This window comes from Piliocolobus tephrosceles, chromosome 8, assembly GCF_002776525.5.
Source record: "Piliocolobus tephrosceles isolate RC106 chromosome 8, ASM277652v3, whole genome shotgun sequence".
Classification (NCBI taxonomy): domain Eukaryota; kingdom Metazoa; phylum Chordata; class Mammalia; order Primates; family Cercopithecidae; genus Piliocolobus; species Piliocolobus tephrosceles.
Genome location: NC_045441.1, coordinates 96209656 through 96229491, shown reverse-complemented (window position 1 = coordinate 96229491; position 19836 = coordinate 96209656). Strand labels below are relative to the sequence as shown.

The 19836-nt window shown below is 37.4% G+C and overlaps 1 protein-coding gene across 2 annotated transcripts in view; it reads left to right on the top strand.

Annotated features, from left to right (window-relative positions):
* Positions 1–19836, top strand: part of RELN (reelin) — a 519467-nt gene that overhangs the window by 363178 nt on the left and 136453 nt on the right. For both annotated transcript variants that reach the window (XM_023192552.2, XM_023192551.3), the window contains exons 21-24: positions 6595–6787; positions 7600–7712; positions 13544–13681; positions 14533–14719. In XM_023192552.2, the coding sequence (XP_023048320.1) occupies positions 6595–6787; positions 7600–7712; positions 13544–13681; positions 14533–14719 (631 nt within the window). The remainder of the gene's footprint in view (positions 1–6594; positions 6788–7599; positions 7713–13543; positions 13682–14532; positions 14720–19836) is intronic.

Below are 19836 nucleotides of genomic sequence, written 5' to 3'. Positions count from 1 at the left end.
TGATGCTATCAGAGGGAGAGGCCCATGGGAAGGCAAAATCAGTGTCTCCACACATTGAATATCGTAGAATGGGGACCATCATGCAAAACCTGTTCAAATTACAAACAGAAAATTACGACCACAGTAACTTAGAGTGTTATTTTAATTTTCTGCTCTAGTGCTTGATGGATCAAGCAAACAAAAAATAAGTGAGAGCATAGACAAATTAAGAAGGTAATTGTCTTAGTTCATTTGTGTTCCTATAAAGGAATACCCAAGGCTGGGTAATTTGTAAAAAAAAAAAGAGGTTTATTTGGCTCACAGTTCTGCAGACTGTACAAGAAGTACAGTGTCAACATTTGCCTCTGGTAAGGGATTCAGGCTGCTTCCACTCATGGCAGAAGGAGAAGGGGAGCCAGTGGGTACAGAGATGACATGAAGACAAAGGAAGCAGGAGAGAGGGCAGGGAGGTATCAGGCTGTTTCTAAGAACCAGCTCTCAGGGAAACTAAGAAAGCAAGAACTCACTCATTACCTCAAGGACAGTACCAAGCCATTCATGACAGATCCACCACCATGGCCCAAACATCTCCCATTAGGCCCCATCTTCAGCATTAGGGAACAAATTTCAAAATGAGATTTGGAGGGACAAACATCCAAACTATAGCAGTAATTAACAGGCAAGATTTAGTTTATATATGTACATGTACATATGTACATGTATGCATGTACGTATACATGTATATGTATACATATATGTGTATACATGTATATGTGTGTAGCCAATAAACATGAATAGCTTCTAAATTTGTTTAGTAATCAAAAAATGTAGATTAAGCGAGTATAGGCATAAAGTGGCCAAAATAAAAAGTGTCATCAAAGTTCAGTATTGACAAGTAGTAAGAATTGGCACCTCAGTCATTATTGATGTTCTTGGTAAATGTAACTTGGTGCAATCTTTTTGGAGGGCAGCTTGACAATAAGTGTCAACTTTTTAAGTGTGTATTTGCTTTAATGAAGCAATCTGCTTTTAGGAATTTAACCCAAAGAAATAATTGGACAAGTGCACAAAGATATACAAGGATGTATATTATAGAAGCATTGCTTATAATAGTAAACAAGTGAAAACAACCTCCCCAAATTTTTATAATTGAAGATTGGCTTGATTCATTCAAAATCAAAATGTCTCACCATATTTTTTCAATATAGAAAGATGGCAATGAAATGTTGTACAAAGGAGTAAAGCAGATGTACTATGATTTCATAATTTTTTTAAAAAAAGAAAAGCAATGTGTGCGTACACATGAGAAAAACTGGAAGTGTTTTTACCAAAAAACTGTACATTTTGTGGTCATCTTTAGAAGGTGGAATTGCACATTTTTACCTTTTAAAAAATGCTGCTTTTATATTATCAGATTTTTTTCCAATAAGTGTACAATTTCTATAATCCACTAAAATAATATGGTTATTTGTTTTGAAATGTAATATCATAGAAATAACAAGTGAGTTAAAATGCTGCTTTTAAGCCCATGACATCAACAAGTTTATCTAATCTAGTAAACATTTCTTCGGTGGCTACAAGAACATAACCAATAAAAGAATGATATCAGAGAGGCTTAGATTCATTCACTCTTCTTCAGATGAATATAACTTCTGAATGGTATCAAAACAAAAACAACATTGTATGGCTCTTCTGTTTTTCTAGAAATGAGCTCTGCAGAGCTGTTTTTTCTGTGGGATGCTTGAAAATAATAGAATGTTGCTTAGGTTTCTAAGAAATGTACATATGGATGCACTCGCTTCTCTTATGGCACATGAATAGTAAGATTTCATCCATACTGACTTATATACTAAACTGGTCTTAAAGAGATGGGCTCAATTGTGAAAACTGGTTCAGTTCCCTAGGTAGCTTGGCTGTTTGACATGAATTTGCTTTTTAAGAACTTTGTGGCTCAAGTATTCTCCCACTTACTTTGGCTATGTGTGTCTGCCTTTCATATAAAAGAGGCTTTTTTCTGGAGATGGGAAAGAGGCTCTGGGAAAATGCAGAAACTGATTTACTTAAGTGAAGATAACCTCAAAACCTTGTCGGTATTCATTACAGCATTTAAGTAACTATAGTTTTGTTAAACTTCCCTACTCCCCAGTTGAGAGACCTCACTCACAGGCTCGTTTTATTTAACAAACATTCCTTGGGAGCCTTTGAGAGGCAGGATATAGTAGAAAGGACTTCAAAGGAGAACCCAGAAGGCCTAGTTTCTAGCTTTTTAGTACCTGTGTGACCCCGAGGCCAGCAACTCAGCTTCTCCATTTTCCTTCTCCATAACACAATGTTAAGGATCCCTGTTGGTCTCCCAGAGGGTCTTGACTCAAAGGTCAAGTGAGATAATCCAGCTGTTAGAAAATCCTGATGTCCAAAACAATGTGCTTCTGTGAGTTGTAGGCAAGGTTCTGAGGGCTTTAGGGGCTGCAGAGATGAATAAGATATGATCCCTCCCTGTGGACAGGCTTCCGACCTGATCAAAAAACAGATCCTCAGCAATACATGAGATTAAGCAAGGGAGGGTGAAGCAAAGCAGCTGTAGTATGGACTAAGCAGAGAACTATGGAGACTCAAATTCCACTGGCTCTTATCCATTTGGCCAGTGTCATAGCCTACTAGCCTTCTTGGAGGTGGGAATAAAGAGGGCTAGAAAGATAATCCTGTCCTAAGTGGAGCTATCCCTATTCTCTCATTAAATCTTGCGATTAGATGTAGGAGCTTTATTTTTGAGGCACCCTTGCAAGTCAATATAAATAAGGCTAAGCCTCCTGATTCGCAGTGCCTTCTCTCTCCAGAATTTCTCCCCAAAATGCTGATGTGGGCTGTTCTTTTCTGTTCCTATGACTGTAACAGAAAAGAAGTTCAGCTTCATGTTTGCCTTTATAAATGTATCTTGATTTAGACAAGCAGCGAAGAGGAGCAGTTTTGTAAGTTAAAGGATCAGTCTGTGAAATGCATAGTCTATGGAAAAAAAACAGACTGAGTATCACTGCCAGTCTTGAATAAACCAGAAATTTAATCAAGTGGACTAATACTATGAATGGTCTGGAGTTTAAGGTGCTTTTCTGTGTTATTTTGCTTCAGATTAAGGCATCAGGAAAGATATCATATAGTACCAGGAAGTATGACAGATGTTATCACTTAGAAATGCGTTCAGCTCTAGATTACAACAAACACAACAAGAAAAGACTGACCATGACATAAATGAAAGTAAAGAGGCTTAGCTGTCATTTGTAACAAGCAGTCCTAGAATAGGCAGTCCTGAGCTTGTGAGCACCTTAAGAAGGCCATTGGGGACCCAGGTTCTCTCACTTTTCTGTTCCGCTATCTCAGCAGAGAGGTCTTTATCTAATAATGTTCCATTATTGTCACAAAATGGCTGCTGCCCCCCAGAGAGGAAAGATGACCATAGGAGCAACAGGGAAAAGGATGTGGCAGCCAATTGCATTGATTCCCTTTTAAAACACTTATAATGAAAAAGCTAAATGCATAAATTCACCTTCCACCTTTTACTTACATCTCATTGGTGAGAACCCATTGCTGGATGCATGGCCACCCCTAGACCAATCACTGGATAGTGGCTAAAAGGAAGAGGCTGTGACTGGCAGCTGGATCAGCCCACACCAAAGCATTTGCAATAGGAAATAGGAAACACCAAATAACTCTAGGCTCCTATTCTACCAGTTGAACAGATACAGTTGCTAAGCAAAAAATTTGTTATCATTGTTTAACTGCCTTAATTTCGCTTATGTAACCTATTATTTTACGTAATTTTTATCTTGTTTCTCTCTTGGTGTCTTGGCACCTTTAAAATCTGTTATCAGGTATTCCAAAATAGCTCACAGAGCACACGACCCTCCTCAGCATTGAATATTTCCTCTCTTCAGCCAATTTCATAGTTACATTTGTAATTATGCAAACATTAGATGCAGGCAATATTTGTAAAACACAGCATTTGCTTCTGTTTCTGTATAGAATTGTGAGGACACAAAACCATCTCAGAAGGGAGAAATTTACAAGATGCTGATGGTAAAAATAATCTTGAGTTATTTCAGAAATGGTCAGGTGGGGAAATACTGTTCATGGCGTGAGTGAGAAAGCATTGTTGGCTCTGTCATTTGCAGACCCTTCAGCCCATGTACTACCAGGCACTATTAGGCTTTCTCCCCAGATGCCCAGGAGATTGGTGTATCTTTAAAGCAAACAATTGAAGCCTAGTTGGCTGCCTCTAATTATCTTCCTCATAAAGGATATTAGAGAGACATTTCACCCTTGAAGCTAAAAGCAATGCCTGTTTCTTACAGAGATAAGCATTTGGGGTTTCTTTTGCCTACTTAAAAGACCCTAGGAGTAATATAGGCAAGTGTATGCCTCTATGGCTTACTACTATTTTTATTCTGTGTTGATTTCTTTTATTTTTTCCAATACAATATTGCTAAAAATTGCATTCTACAGCTTGATATTTTCCAGATTGCATCCTGTGGATCCAAACACATAACAGCAATCATGGTTTTATATTTTTAACATCAGAGTATCATTGCATAGTAAGTGAAAGTTAGTGATTTGTAAATTCACTATAAACAAAACAAAAATAAAAAAATTACTCCAAAATGCAGTATTTTTTCTCTCCCAATCTTAGAGTAATAGGAAGATAAAGATATAGTGTATTGGTTACAGTCAGGCAAAGCTGATTTCTCATTGAGTATCCCATTTGCTAGCCCCATTTTCTCATCTGTTAAAAAGAAATAATTATTCCTACTAAACAGAGTTACTGAAAGATGAAACTAAGGAAAGTAATGTGGGTATTGTGTCTTAGGACATGGCCGAGATTGCACAAATGGTAGACATCTTTAACAACAATGATAAACAAGTTGTGGCATTTGCTATCTCTTAACTGGATTTGCAAGACTAACAGTATTGAATATAATTTTTCCCTTTCTTTTATTGACCATTCAACTAAAGCAGAGAATGGGGCTTTTCCATTTTATTCCTCTCTTCATTGTCCAATTGCAAAATCTTAGTTTTAAAACTGTTAGTTAAACAGTAATTATTCTGTTGGGGAAAGCTGCTTGTATTTTATAACCTTGAGTTTAAGTCCATGATAATCCTCTATGTGGACAATATTCTGTCATTAAATAACATCTTAATCTCTGCAAGAAGCAAGTCAGAATAGTTATCCTTATTTGGCTGATTTAGCAAAAGGTAATTAAGAAAATGTATTAAATATCTCAACGATTTCACAGAGTATTGCCTTAGCCTTTTTGTCCACATCAGCTATGCCTTCTGACTAACAGGTTTACTGTTGACTAACAGATTTACTAACAATGGTACTGAAACTGCTTCAGAATAGCAGAAACAAGTACTGTGATGGACAAACCTTAGTGCAATTGACCCTGGTGATATTTACTCATGTAACTACAATATAATGTGTCTATATTTTAATCTTCTCTGATAGATTACAAACTCCTGAGTAGTTTTCTCTTAAAAGTTAATTTGCCTGCCTTCAAACAGTTTGCAATTATGTAGTTCTCAATTGGGACCCAGTAAGATGTGAATTTTACTGATTTGAGACGCAACCATTAAAACTATATTATGATGTTTTCAGTACTTAACCCATGAGTATTAAAGGCCATTTGAAAAATAAGGAAAACAAAAAGAAAATTATAAATCGCAAATTTCCTGCCACCAAACACAGCTACCAAAAACATTCTGGTGAATTTCCTTCGTGCATAATTTTATGGCTTTTTAAGACTTATTTCATCATATACATTTTAATGTGATTGTATTATCTATAAATATTTGAAAGATGGATAATGTTCTTTCAAGTGCTCTACCATTTTACTTAGGCCTTCCATTTTGACATTGACATCGTTACCAATTACTATTAGCAGTAATCCTGTAATACTTTTCGTATTTTATAAAACTGTCTCTAAATTTAAAATTATTTTCTCAGGATAGATTTCAAGAAGTGAGATTAATGAGTCAAAAGGTTCAGACTTGCCAGGCGCGGTGGCTCATGCCTGTAATCCCAGCACTTTGGGAGGCCGAGGTGGGCCGATCACGAGGTCAAGAGATTGAGACCATCCTGGCTAACAGGGGGAGACCCCGTCTCTACTAAAAATACAAAAAATTAGCTTGACGTGGTGGCGGGCACCTGTATTCCCAGCTACTGGGGAAGCTGAGGCAGGAGAATGGCATGAACCCAGGAGGCGGAGCTTGCAGTGAGCCAAGATCACACCGCTGCACTCCAGCCTGGGCTGCAGGGCAAGACTCTGTCTCAAAAAAAATAGAAAAAAGAAAAAAAAAAGATTTATACTCATGAGCAATATATGAGTGGGTACCCAATTTTAGGTACATTTGAAAACTATAGATATTAACTGTTTTAAAAAGTTTCATTTTTGAAAGCTTGTTTCAAATTGCATTTATTAGATTTACTGAAATCCATTCTAGAATTTGGCAAGGTTTAGATAAGTAAAATGAAATTATTTTGGTATATAGTGTGAAGTGAAGAGTTTAATTTTTCTCTAATATGTTGTGTTAGAATTTTCTGATTTCCATCTCTGTCTCTTTCAGTTTTACAGGAGATTCTAAACTTGCCTCAAGTATGCGCTATGTGGAAACACAGTCAATGCAGATAGGAGCATGCTATATGATTCAGTTCAGTTTGGTGATGGGATGTGGCCAGAAATACACCCCACACATGGACAACCAGGTGAAGCTGGAGTACTCAACCAACCACGGCCTTACCTGGCACCTCGTCCAAGAAGTAAGTCTAGTGTCCCTAAACCTTGTGACAGGTAACCTTCTGCCTTTTACCTAGTAAGCCAAAAAAAAAAAAAAATTGCAGTTCTAGAAGTTTAGGTTTGGTTGAAAAGAAACAGTGTTATTTAATATTTGTAACTTAGAATTAACGTAAAGTCAGCAAAGGATTACAAAAATGCCACATTCTTCACGACAGATATTAAAGAGTAATTGGAAATAATAAAAAAAAAAGAAAAGAACTTCCAAAACTAGCTACCCTCAAATGATGTTTTCAGTATTATTTTCTCTAACCCTCTTTCTTTATAAATGTGTCCCTTTTTTTTTCCCCCTGTAAGTTGTCTTCATCTGTCTCTACCTGTAGATAGACCATATTAAGAATGTGGTATCTCTTGTCTTTAGAAAAAAAGAAGAAATATATGTATCTTGGAATAAAATTCATATATATCTTAGCAATCTGCCATTGCAATAAATGAATAAATATCATAATGAATAAACTAATTTTTACCAAATGCCAATGTTATGATAACAGGCCTAAAAACAGCATCCTAATCCATGTCTGTTTGTACGTGCGAGTATTGGGAAATACTCAATTTCATTATGCACCTCATTTGAAATTATTACTTAAATAATTTTAAGACTTTCTATGAAGTTTTAGCTTCATGGAAAGAAAAATCGTGGATTATTTCCATATCACAAATAGTTAAGATTATGACATTAGATTTCTCTAAGGTCTTTTTCACTTACAGTGGGTGAGTAGACATATTTCATCTGAGGAAAACAGAAGCTGGATTTGATTTGTACCTAACTTTCTTTCAGGAATGTCTTCCAAGTATGCCAAGTTGTCAGGAATTTACATCAGCAAGCATTTACCATGCCAGTGAGTTCACACGGTGGAGAAGAGTTATAGTGCTTCTTCCACAGAAAACTTGGTGAGATGACATCTTTAGATATGGCTGTCACTTTAACTTTGACTATCCCTTTTGATTCAATTCTATCTCTGTTGATTCAAGTATGACTTGAATATGAAGGCAAGTTAAGCACAATGGGAAGATGTTTATTCTTTTTATTTCATTATCAAAAGACCAAAACCTTTCTTTTCTATGAATGATATTTGAAAAAGAAAGCTAATGACAATAGGAAAATGTGGTTTCCAAACTGTCCTAGCCTTCTCTGACCTTCCTACTTGCCCCCAGCGTTTTCTTTTTATGGGAGAACTCAATGAGTCGGTTACTTTCGGTATGACGTAGAGAAAGGAATATAGGAATCTAGAAGTTCAAGTAATTTGGATTGCAAAGCTGTTTTCTCATTGCAAAGCCTTACTTTTGTGTATCAAAAGCTTAATATACACCCTTTCTCTATTCATGTTTTTTCAGTAGCACTAAAAATTATCCCCCAGGAAACAGAGGCCTCAGTAAACTAGGAAGAAAGTTAAACATTTGATAGTGTGAAAGAAAAAAAGCACAATAGTTTTTTCCCAAATATTACACTGTTTTGTGTTAGATTGATCACTCAAAAAAATGTAATATTTGAGGAAAAAATTAAACAATTCCTGGTTCAGGATGAACTCACCCAAAGAAAAAGCCTTACACTAGAAATTAGAAGGCCTGAATTCTCAGTATAGCTCTATCGATGATTAATTAATCACATGATCTTAACCATTCACAACTTCAAGGTCAGGTCCCTGTAAGTACAATGAAAAGGTTTAATTATATGATCTTACGGGTCCCCCCAGTCCTGTAGTTCTAAGATTCTGTAATTTGTGCACAAGAAAAAGAATAAAAGAGGCAAGTATTATATTATTCTGTAGTATCTAACAATCACTCTTTTGTAAAAAGAAAATTACTAAATAAACCCTATCAGATTATTTTATATAAAAGTTAGACTCTACACGAAAACAATTGGTTAGATACCAACCTAGAGTTATTTTTATGCATTTAGTTGAAGATTGAATTCCTGCATTATGTAAAAATGCCTTTTTGAATATTTTGAAGGATGCATTATTATGTCAGTTGGAATAAAAAGCTTGAAATTTGATTTCCACAGATTTTTCTGTTTCCAACTGTGAGCCATTTCCTAGATACTCTTCTAATGCTTTGTATAACAAGTTAGTACTTTCTCTAGCATTCTACTTTTCTGTGTCTGCTGCTGGGAATATAATCAAGACTTTTATCTAATTTCAATGGTATTCCAAGCATGTATGTCAAATTTATGCAAAACAACACTTCAAACAATTGAAATACTGGTCATACTCAAAGCAGAGCTACTGAGGGTTATTTTTTCATTATTTTATGATTAAGTATATTTCCCTCATATAAAAATTGTTGTTTTTTTACTCATTGACATGTGAAGCACACTTTCAAAATTATGATGGTAAGATAATATTGATAGTGTATTTTTTTTTTTTTTTTTTTTGAGACAGAGTCTTGCTCTGTCACCCAGGCTGGAGTGCAGTGGCACGACCTTGGCTCATTGCAGCCTTCACTTCCTGGGTTCAAATGATTGTCCTGCCTCAGCCTCCCAAGTAGCTGAGACTACAGGTATGCCCCATCACATCCAGGTAATTTTTGCATTTTTAGTGGAGATGGGGTTTTGTCATGTTGGCCAGGCTGGTCTTAAACTCCTGACCTCAGGTGATCTACCCGTCTTAGCCTCCCAAAATGCTGAAATTACAGGCATAAGCCACTGCGCCTGGCCTAATAGTATATTTTAGAGATGTCTTTTTGTCCCTAGAAACATTATGAACTATTGTTCTTATTTAATGTAGCTTAGGCAAATTCAGAAAGTGTTTTCCTTATCAGAAAAGCCTTCACAGGTTCTGTGACACTCAAATTGTGTGCTGCATTATTTTCTAGCTCAAAAGATAGCACCACTGAGTTGAAAGTTTTAGTATAGTCAGAAAAGGTTAAAATTATCATCAGTGTTAAATAGACACTGAAAGGAAATATATTAACCCATGAGCGTTTAAGTTCCATGGAGTACCTGGCACATAGTAGTTGTGCTTATTGGACATCAGGGAATTAAATAGAATTTTAACTTGATGAGACTCAATGTGCTAAAGAGATATTGTATTATAAAGTATCTCTTTTAATAAATAGTTAAGATTATGATGTTAGATATCACTAAAATTTTCTACTAAATTATTCCCCTGACCATTTACCTTTAAGTATATGTAACAAGTAATTTAATTCTGCTTTTCTAAATTTCCTTCAAAGCCCTGGGAAAAAAAGTGAAAATATTTTTTAAAAACAAATAACCCAGCAGGATATTTATCTTAACATTCCTACTGACTAATATTTAAACTAAACATTATTGCTACATTTCAAAAAAAACCCATATTCTACTAGTTATTGTCATTGTTTTTGGATCTATAATGCTTAAAAACTCTGCCATAAAAATAAAGTATATTTGCTTTCCTTGGAAGTCTTGATAACTTTATTTATTTTGATAATTTTAAAACTTTGCAAATAGCAGGTTTTCTCAAGCACTGGGGAAAGGGAATGCAGTTTGCAGCAGTAATCTTTTTTTGGTCAATCTTTGTTCTGCCATTTTGATTTAAACATATGCAATTATAAATTGAATTCATAAAAGCAAATGTGGTCCCTGCATTATCAAATATCTGTTAACTTTGGAAAACGTGCTAGATAGGGCAACTTAGAATGGAAATACCTAATGTATACACCTGCTTAGAGAAATTATATTGTGTATGTTCGAACAATTTGTTACTCAATGAAAATTAATTTTGTTTTTATGAGAGACACTTACATAAGAACAGAGCCTAATGAGACCCAAACAGCTGTCAGTCGCTGACTTCATAAACAAATCAACACCTAATGAGTGAATGAGTTTCAGAATAATTGGGTAAATGTAATTACAGGAACTCTGAAGGTGGAAAATACAATTTAGTCAGCCTTCATTTACCTTGATTCCTCAGGTAACCTAACTATGAAGAGACAATTTCAGTTTACTGAAATACTGTTTCATTTCAGTCTTCAAGTTATATGGGAAGGAAAAATCAAATAAAGGAGTCAAGTTTTGTTGCTTTGGGGAATCCGGAGAGTTTAGATTTTAAATGCAAGTCAACTTCATTTCATGACCCACACAGCAGTAGCCTGCTTTCAGACTCAATTCAAAGTCGACGAGATTTTCTTCCTGAGACTACTTAGTTTTGAAAGGGAGAGAAAGAAAAAATTGGCAATTTAAATATTTGTATTGAGGGAGAGACATAGCAATGATGCCGCTGCAGATCAGCAACGTTGCACCTTGTCTTCTCACATGTGACAGCTGGAGATGGCTCACACAACTAGTTTTTTTTCTCAATAAAACTGAAGCCAATATTCGATCTCTTCTTCCTGCCTTTTCTCTTAATTAACATTAGCATCTTAAACTGTGGATTGTGGTTTTAAATGGAATTGTCCCTTTGAAGCTTTGTATCCTAAGGAAATAATATCTTTTTTAAAAGTTCGTAAGATGCATGTAAGGATTAATTTACTTACGAAAGCAATTTAGAATGTGTCTGCGTATGACTGTTTAGAAGCATAAGCTATGTAACCTAAGACAAGTTTCTGAAACCCTTCCCTATGCCCATTTTCACATTTGGAAGTAAAAAAATCTCAAATTAGTGGGTGCCATGGGTTTTTATAGGCATGTAACTGTAAAGAAAATAAATTGTCACTTGGTCAACAGACCAGCAGAGGAATCATTATATTTGAGAGCTGGAAGGGATCTTAGAAATTAGTTTGCCCAAACCTTTTATTTGAGAGGTGAGGAACTACAAACCCCTGAGGGCTTACATTTCTCACTAAAGGTCACACAGCTGCTAAGTTGCAGAACCAGGGTCCTAGGGGCCTTTTCCCCCGACTACTAGTACATTCTTCATTCCATTACCTACAGAAGAGTCATAAACAGGCTGCCCTTTACTGACCTGTTCATCCACTCACTGACTTACTCTCTTAGCAAACTTTTTTGGAACCCCTACTTTATTCAGTTCCTGTGCCAACTGTGGAGACTAAAGATATCCCTGTCCCCAAAGAGCTCACAGTCTAGTCACCCATGGCCATGGACTTGACTCAGATTAAAATCTATCTTAAAAGAGTAAAGTCAGCTTTCCTTTTCAGGATGACAAGGTGCGTAAGTCTTACTTCTATTCCGTAGCGCTCTCTGCTCTAAGATAATGCATCTACTTTTATAGTAGGCTTTTCTAAAGACCATTTCTTAGTGGGACTATGAAAATTGTGATGGCTGTTTGCTTACAAAATATAAGCTGATTACCATGGAGGAGGTGGTGCATCTGTCCCACCGTATGTTCCATGACAAGCACTGATAGGCGGCAATCCTGTGTCTACTGGATGCACCTTGGTGAATCCCAGTATTATCCTACTAGGAATGAAAATACAACCTATTAGTCACAGATCATTGATAAAATAAGCAATAAAGGCTTAGTCTGAATTTTAACTGTCTGTTATGTACTTAGGGAGTACTTAATATGTGGGTAATTGATGCAATAGACTTTAATGGATTATTCAGATCATTAAGATCAAGGGTATCTGCATATAGTGTGCTTGGGAAATGTTCCTTCAGTGGAATTGAGCATACACAATAATTTTGCAAATCATTGTTTGTTTCTTTGTTTCATTTAGCCCTTTGACCAAAAGAACTAACCACAGGCCCCTGAAAATTCCTACAGGTGAAAAATATGCTATAATTTTAAAGGAATGTTTTATAGCAGTCAGTGAATAGACAGACACCTTCTTGACATTACTTTCAAAATATCCACTTCTCTGGACTTTATATTTCGTTGCAATGAACTAAGGTCCCAAGTGTTTCTGTCTGTGTAATGAACTGTTTAATTTTCATCCCCACTTAAGATCAGTTTATCCATGAAACTCAGGCAAGTTAGTGTTTCAGAAATGAGTAGAATTTAGCATCCAGATACTCTTCTTTGTAATATAGTACATAGTGGTATGTCTCCTCAACCCCAAAACAATACCGCCAAACAAAACTTGTGTTTTATATTACGAACTAGCTGAAAGTGTTCTAATAACTTCTGTATTTATTGTAAGAAATTCTTTTACTCTAAGGTTAAACATCTTACATTTTTGTCTATAAAAGATAGGCTAAGTTGGCAGTGCACAGTGGCTCACACCTGTAATCTCAGCACTTTGGGAGGCTGAGGAGGGTGTATTATCTGAGGTCAGGAGTTCAAGACCAGCCTGGCCAACATGTTGAAACCCTGTCTCTACTAAAAATACAGAAATTAGCGGGTATGGTGATATGTGCCTGTAATCCCAGCGACTTGGGAAGCTGAGGCAAGAGAATGGCTTGAACCTGGGAAGCAGAGGTTGCAGTGAGCCCGAGATCGCACCATTGCAATCCAGCCTGGGCAAATAAAAAAAAGAAGAAAAAAAAAGATAGGCTCAATTTAGCAGTTTAGTAGATGTCTTTATTTTTTAATATTCTTTCTTAGTACTTTTTCTAGCAACAAAGCTGTGCAACCAACAAAATCTGATACTGTGTTTTTCTTTAAAACAGCTCAAATTAAGATTGAATTGCATCCAGTAGACAGATTTCTCTTTAACTTTCTTTCATGATAGAATTGTTGCATTGGATAATAATTGAGTGGAAATTAAAGCAAAATGATGCCAGCTACACTCAAGTTCCAGAAAGTTAGTTAGCTGAAAGATTTTGGACTCTGTCATTCTTTGCCAATGTCACTGCTGAAAAGTTGAAACACTGTTTTTGTTATACTATACCTTGTTTCTAGGTCCAGTGCCACCCGCTTCCGTTGGAGCCAGAGCTATTACACAGCTCAAGACGAGTGGGCTTTGGACAGCATTTACATTGGGCAACAGTGCCCCAACATGTGCAGTGGGCATGGCTCATGTGATCATGGCGTATGCAGGTACGTGCACCAGAAAGCGCGATGAGGTCCATGCTTCTCAAGATTTGTGGCTGGAGGGTACTACAGCAGTTGTCATCAGAGTGATATGGATAGACCGATAAATAATGAAATAGCCAAAAGAAACAAGTCCTCCTTTCTGTTCTTATTTTAGATGTAAAAGATATGGTCACATTAAAAATAAGTATGAAACCATATATTCTTCAAACTCTAACCTCAAGACAAGGCCTCAGGGGCTTCAACGTCAGAGTTTATTAAAAGAGCCTTGCCATTGTTTCCCTTTTCACCCACTGAGAGTCTTAGAGCACTAGTCAAACCCTGCTGCATGCCCTCTTATACCACTTCACCAGTTCAAGGTTGTATACGTGGGGAGATGGTGATTGTTGCTAATGAGGACAGAGGAACACCCTTGAATACCTAAAGACTCTAAAAAAGGCATAATTTAATCAGAAAAAGGAATTCTAAAATGTGGCCAGAGTTACGTGTTGGTTGAGCAGACCGACATTTACATGTGGCTTTTTAAGGCTATAGGGAAATCCCACAATCTGTCCCCCCGCAGACCAACACACACTCACATAAGCGCACACACCAATGTCCTTTTTCATAAGTACTTGATGCCCAAATTCTACCTTTATAGCATTATTTCTTTTAAGAAAAGATTCTATCAGTTTTAAGGGGAGTTTGAAAAACTGAGGGTTGTTACTACCACATACCCAGATGAACACTGTAGGGAAAAATCTAGTGTGAATGGTAAGACCTGAGCAAAAGTAAGACATGGGAAATGGTTGAGGTCAGGGGACATTGCATTGGCAGGTGGGCCTGTAACTTGCCTACTCAGCCCTGCTCTCTCATAGGTGTGACCAGGGATATCAAGGCACTGAATGCCACCCGGAAGCTGCCCTTCCTTCCACAATTATGTCAGATTTTGAGAACCAGAATGGCTGGGAGTCTGACTGGCAAGAAGTTATTGGGGGAGAAATTGTAAAACCAGAACAAGGGTGTGGTGTCATCTCTTCTGGATCATCTCTGTACTTCAGCAAGGTATGACCAACAGTTGGGATGAGTCATTGGGGCAATGGCTAGTTTAATATGAGACTCTGAACTCCAAACGTACCAATATGAAATGGTTTTATTGTTCCCCATGTTCCCTCCTTTTGACTGGGCTCTGTCAGATTCCTATTCCTTAGCTACCTCTTGGGAAATTCTTGTTTTTATTATTGTTATTATTGTTTTTGGTTACTAAACAATCAGGTTCGGCCAGTTTAAAACTTCTACCCTCCTGTACTTGATGTAAATACCATTTCTTTCCTTTCCTCCATTTCCAGCCAGGCTTGTGTGTTGAGGAAGTTTGAGTAGGGAAGGCTCTTGGTCTCTTCTCACCCTGGCCTATGGAGGGTGTGTCAGTGTGAGGCCTGAGGGTGAGGAGGGGATGAGCTTAGAGGTTAAGGGCAGCAACTCTGGAGCCAGATGGCCTGGTTCTATCCAGTTTGACCACTTTAAGATTCTGTGATTTTTTTTTTAATTGTGTAAGTTCTGGGGTACATGTGCAGAACATACAGGTTTGTTACATAGGTATACACGTGCCATGGTGGTTGGCTGCACCCATCAACTCATCATCTACATTAGGTACTTCTCCTAATGCTTTGCCTCCCCTAGCCCGCTACTCCCTGACTGGCCCCAGTGTGTGATGTTCCCCTCCCTATGTCCATGTGTTCTCATTGTTCAACTCCCACTTATGAGTGAGAATATGTGGTGTTTGGTTTTCTGTTCTTGTGTTAGTTTGCTAAGAATAATGGCTTCCAGCTTCATCCATATCCCTGCAAAGGACATGAACTCATCCTTTTTTATGGCTGCATAGTTTTCTATGGCATATATGTGCCACATTTTCTTTATCCAGTCTATCATTGGTGGGCATTTGGGTTGGTTCCAAGTCCTTGCTATTGTGAACAGTGCCGCAGTAAACATACGTGTGCATGTGTCTTTACAGTAGAATGATGTATAATCCCTTGGGTGTATACCCAGTAAAGGGATTGCTGGGTCAAATGGTATTTCTAGTGATTTTTGAAGCATATTATTTAACCTCCTGGTGATTTAGCTTCCCCATCTCTAAAGCAGGGATATGGAATATCTACCTCATGAGGATTAGTATGTAGATTAAGTGAGTTAATATTGGTAAATCATGTTGAACAGTTCATAACATATAGGAAGCACTTCTGTATGTATTCATTAAATCTGTCAATCCATTAATTTTAGGAATATGACTGGAAGAAGGAGGAATAGTGGTGAGAGTGGGGGTATGCAGAGCTGTTCTTAGAGAACTGACCAGCTGTCTGGGGTGGGTAGACATCTCAGGTCTATTCTGGCTTGGTTTGGTGGCTGCTGGTGGTGCCTGCTGATGTGGGACTCTGTATGAAAGTTTTTCTTGCAGTAGTCAGCTTCCCCAGTGGTAGCACCAAATTAGGCAGGCAGATTGCTAGAAACCAACTAAGGACTGAGGTGCCAACCAGAATCACTAAAATTGATCCTTTTGGAATACCCCAAACTGTGTTGCTTGGTTAGGAATGGGAGAGGGGTATAACCACCTCTCTCTCCTCCCTCACTGCAGTCTAGGCAGGACATTCTTTTTCTCTTTTCCAATCCATATCCTTATATAGTCTTGAAAGGGACTAAAAAGAGAGCAGGTCTGGTATCCAACCTGAGCCACATGTCTAACCCTAATCTTTAGAATGTGGAGTGTGTAATATCACTTCTTTCAAGCAGGTAATATAGCCACCAATTCTGAAGCAATTGGAGGTGTCCCACTTCACTTCGTGTAACAAGTAGACAGGTGTCAGTGGTATGCTACAGGGCTGAGAGGTTGCAGAATCTGTTTGGGCAGAAATCCAAGATGTGTTTATTTATGCAAATGCAAAAATAGCTGCAGGTTTTGTTTTAATGCAGGTGAAGAACAAAGAAACATCAAGTAAACAAGATAGAGGATTATAGAAAATCAAGGAAGGAGTCCATTTAGCAGTATTTCCTATCCATTGATGTGGAAGGTCCTCCCCTGATGATTATTGTTAAAGATAATAGTCACTCAGTTATCAAAATACATCGCACATATCTGGATCCCCTGTATAATTAATTGTTCAGAAATGGAAAGATTGTGCTTCCTGTAGGCATCAATTTTAAAGTAAGAGTGTCAATCTTTTACCAATATGTACTCAGACGCCCCGCGCGCGCACACACCCAATATGTACTCAGACACCCCTGGTTACTCTGAGTACCAACATGTTCTCAGACACCCCGCGCGCGCGCACACACACACACACACACACACATTTTAACATGTAAAGGGTTATATATCAATATTTCTTCCACTTAATTCAAGATGATCTCTGAAGTCAGACTATCTGGGCTCCAAAACTTATTGATTGGTTCACTTTGCAAAGTTATAACAACTCTCTGTATCTCAGGTTTCTTGACTTAAAAGTGGATATAGAGAGGAGTAATTGAGTTGGTGCAAGTAAAGAGTAAAGAATAGTGTTGGGAACACAGAAAGAGATCATATGTGTTAGGTATCATAGTTGAATTTTATGAGAATAAATTCCAAATTTGTCTTATTGAATATTTTCACATTTATGCCCTGCAACTAACTAAAAATCATTTCAAAAGTAAAATTCTCTGCCCCTTCCAATTCAGCTTTCTCCCTAAATTTTTGTGAGAATATCCCTGGGTTATATTTTACTTTTTCTGTTGATTCATTCAGAACTGTTTTGAATTCTAAGTAAGAGGAACTATCTTAACTTTAAAAAGGGATAACTTTGGTTTACGGGAAGGAAAACACAAGGAGGGCTTAAATGGGACTGGTGCAAGAGAGACCTGGAACCAGTAACTCTGAAGCTCACAGAACTTTCCCCTTAAGAGTAGACCCAATTTGAAAGAGTAGACCCGATTTGCAGGCCAGCTGTCACATGAGAATGGAACCATAGCCACAGGGCTTTCCAACCAGCTCTGTAAAAAAACACAGGGAAGGCTCCTGGTGGCCAGTCACAGTGTCCTGGGAGGAATGGTGTGCTATGATTATATAGCCAGATTCATGCACTCACTGGTTTGGTGGCAAGGTGGATACACTGCCTGGCAGCCCCCACCAGTAAGCATGTTGAAGTGAAGGGGCAGCAACCCAAAGGAAGAGTTCCTTAGACCATTTTCCCACCAGCCTAGATCATATTATCTAAAACTTATCTCCAGCCAGATGTGGTGGTTCACACCTGTCATTCTAGCACTTCGTGAGGCTGAGGTGGAGTATCATTTGAGGCTAGGAGTTTAAGAGCATCCCAAGCAACATGGCAAGAGCCTGTCTCTAAAATAATACAATAAAATTAGCTGGACATAGTGGGGCATGCCTGTACTCCAAACTAGGAATGCGGGAATGAGGCAGAAGGATCGCTTGAGCCTAGGCATTTGAGGTTGTGGTGAGCTATGATCACACCATTACACTCCAGCCTGGGCAACAAGAGCACAACCCTGTCTCAAATAAATAAATAATACATGCATACATACATACTTGCATTCTTTCCCTAGCTGATCACAAATATTCAAGATGGTCTCTAATACTCCTCCTCTAACTACATAGCTTATATTTGTTTTCTAGGCATGAGCCCTTTGCTCCAGCTATGAAGCTCTTCTCACCATCCAAGGTTTTGCCACTGCCTACCATTTTGCCTTTTATCTTCTCTGCATTCACATAAAATTTTTGGTGTTCTGTTCAAATCCCCCTGCCTCCCTGAAGCTTTCTGGAGCTCTGGCAAACTGTACTTCTCTCTTTTCTTAGAATTCCTCTCTGATTTTTACATATAAATGTCATATTTTAATTTTCATCCTCACAATTACAAGCAGAATGTGAAGTCCCACGACTGAGCCAAACTCTAGCTAAGGTGTGCAGCTCAGAAATGCACATCATGCACTAGATATTTACAAATCAATACATGCTCTTGAGACTAAATAAGTTGGAACATTATTAAGTGATCATATGACTAAATGGGGCTTGACTAGAAATCAGGACTGGGTCTGCAGCCCTTGGTTGCCATTTCTGTCTCTGCCAGAAGTCCATGAATCCGTTCATGTTTGTTTTTATAACACACAGTGTTCTGCCTGCTATAATTATTGAAGAAAGACTGAATAAATGAATGAAAAACATTAAGAAAATTGGGAAACAATAAAAGATTCTAAAGAAATGGTTATTTTCAAGTAAATAGAATTGCTTTCTAGTGACATTTTGATTAATTTCAAAAGACTTTAATGGAAAGCAAACGGTGATTAGTCATGAAGTGTTTTGGAGGCTTTGTTATAAAGGTTCTAGATTCTGAAAGCTTACCTCTTAAAACTTGTTTTATTTTAGCTAAACCCTTAAAGCAGTAAATCACTTTAACCTAGAATCTGGGGGGAAATTGGAGGCGATTTTCTGTATACCAGGAATGGTACAATATTACTACTCCAATACATATGCACACACACACATTAGATGTGTATAGGTGTTTACACATATACAGATAAATACATTGATCACAGCATAACAGAAAAACTGCAAAGCATATGTTACATCGAATTCTGAATTCTGGCAAAAACTGTGCCATGAGCCATTTCCCTTTTCTTTTTTCTTCCTTTAAAACACTATTCAGCATCTCAGATCACCAAACAAAAGAAAATGATTTGTGCTATTCTCTAGGAAAAAACACTTCCAGTGCCAAACTAAGCATTTGTGTGGTATTTTTCCATAATTTACAAAAATGCCACAAAACATTCTTTGAAAACCTCTGTAGACTAACACCATAGTCTCCTGGAAAAACAACACTACTCTGAATTTCACAGTAGAGCAATCATTCCAACCAACTAATTGTGATAATTGGATTTTTATAATTCCCCTCACCTTAGATCTTTATCCTTCTGGTTCATTTCCACATGCCAGGTTTCTCATAGGAGTGTGCTGGATTGGAATTAACCTGCTAGGTTCTATAGTTTTTCTTCCAAAAATCATTCTTCCTTCATGATCCTGAGGCTTGAAAATGCTAAGATCTCTGAGGTGTTCTCACTTACAATATTTGAAATCAACAACAGGAAAAATTAAAAGCCACATATAACTGAAAAATGCATATAACTTACAAGATTTCCTTAAATAC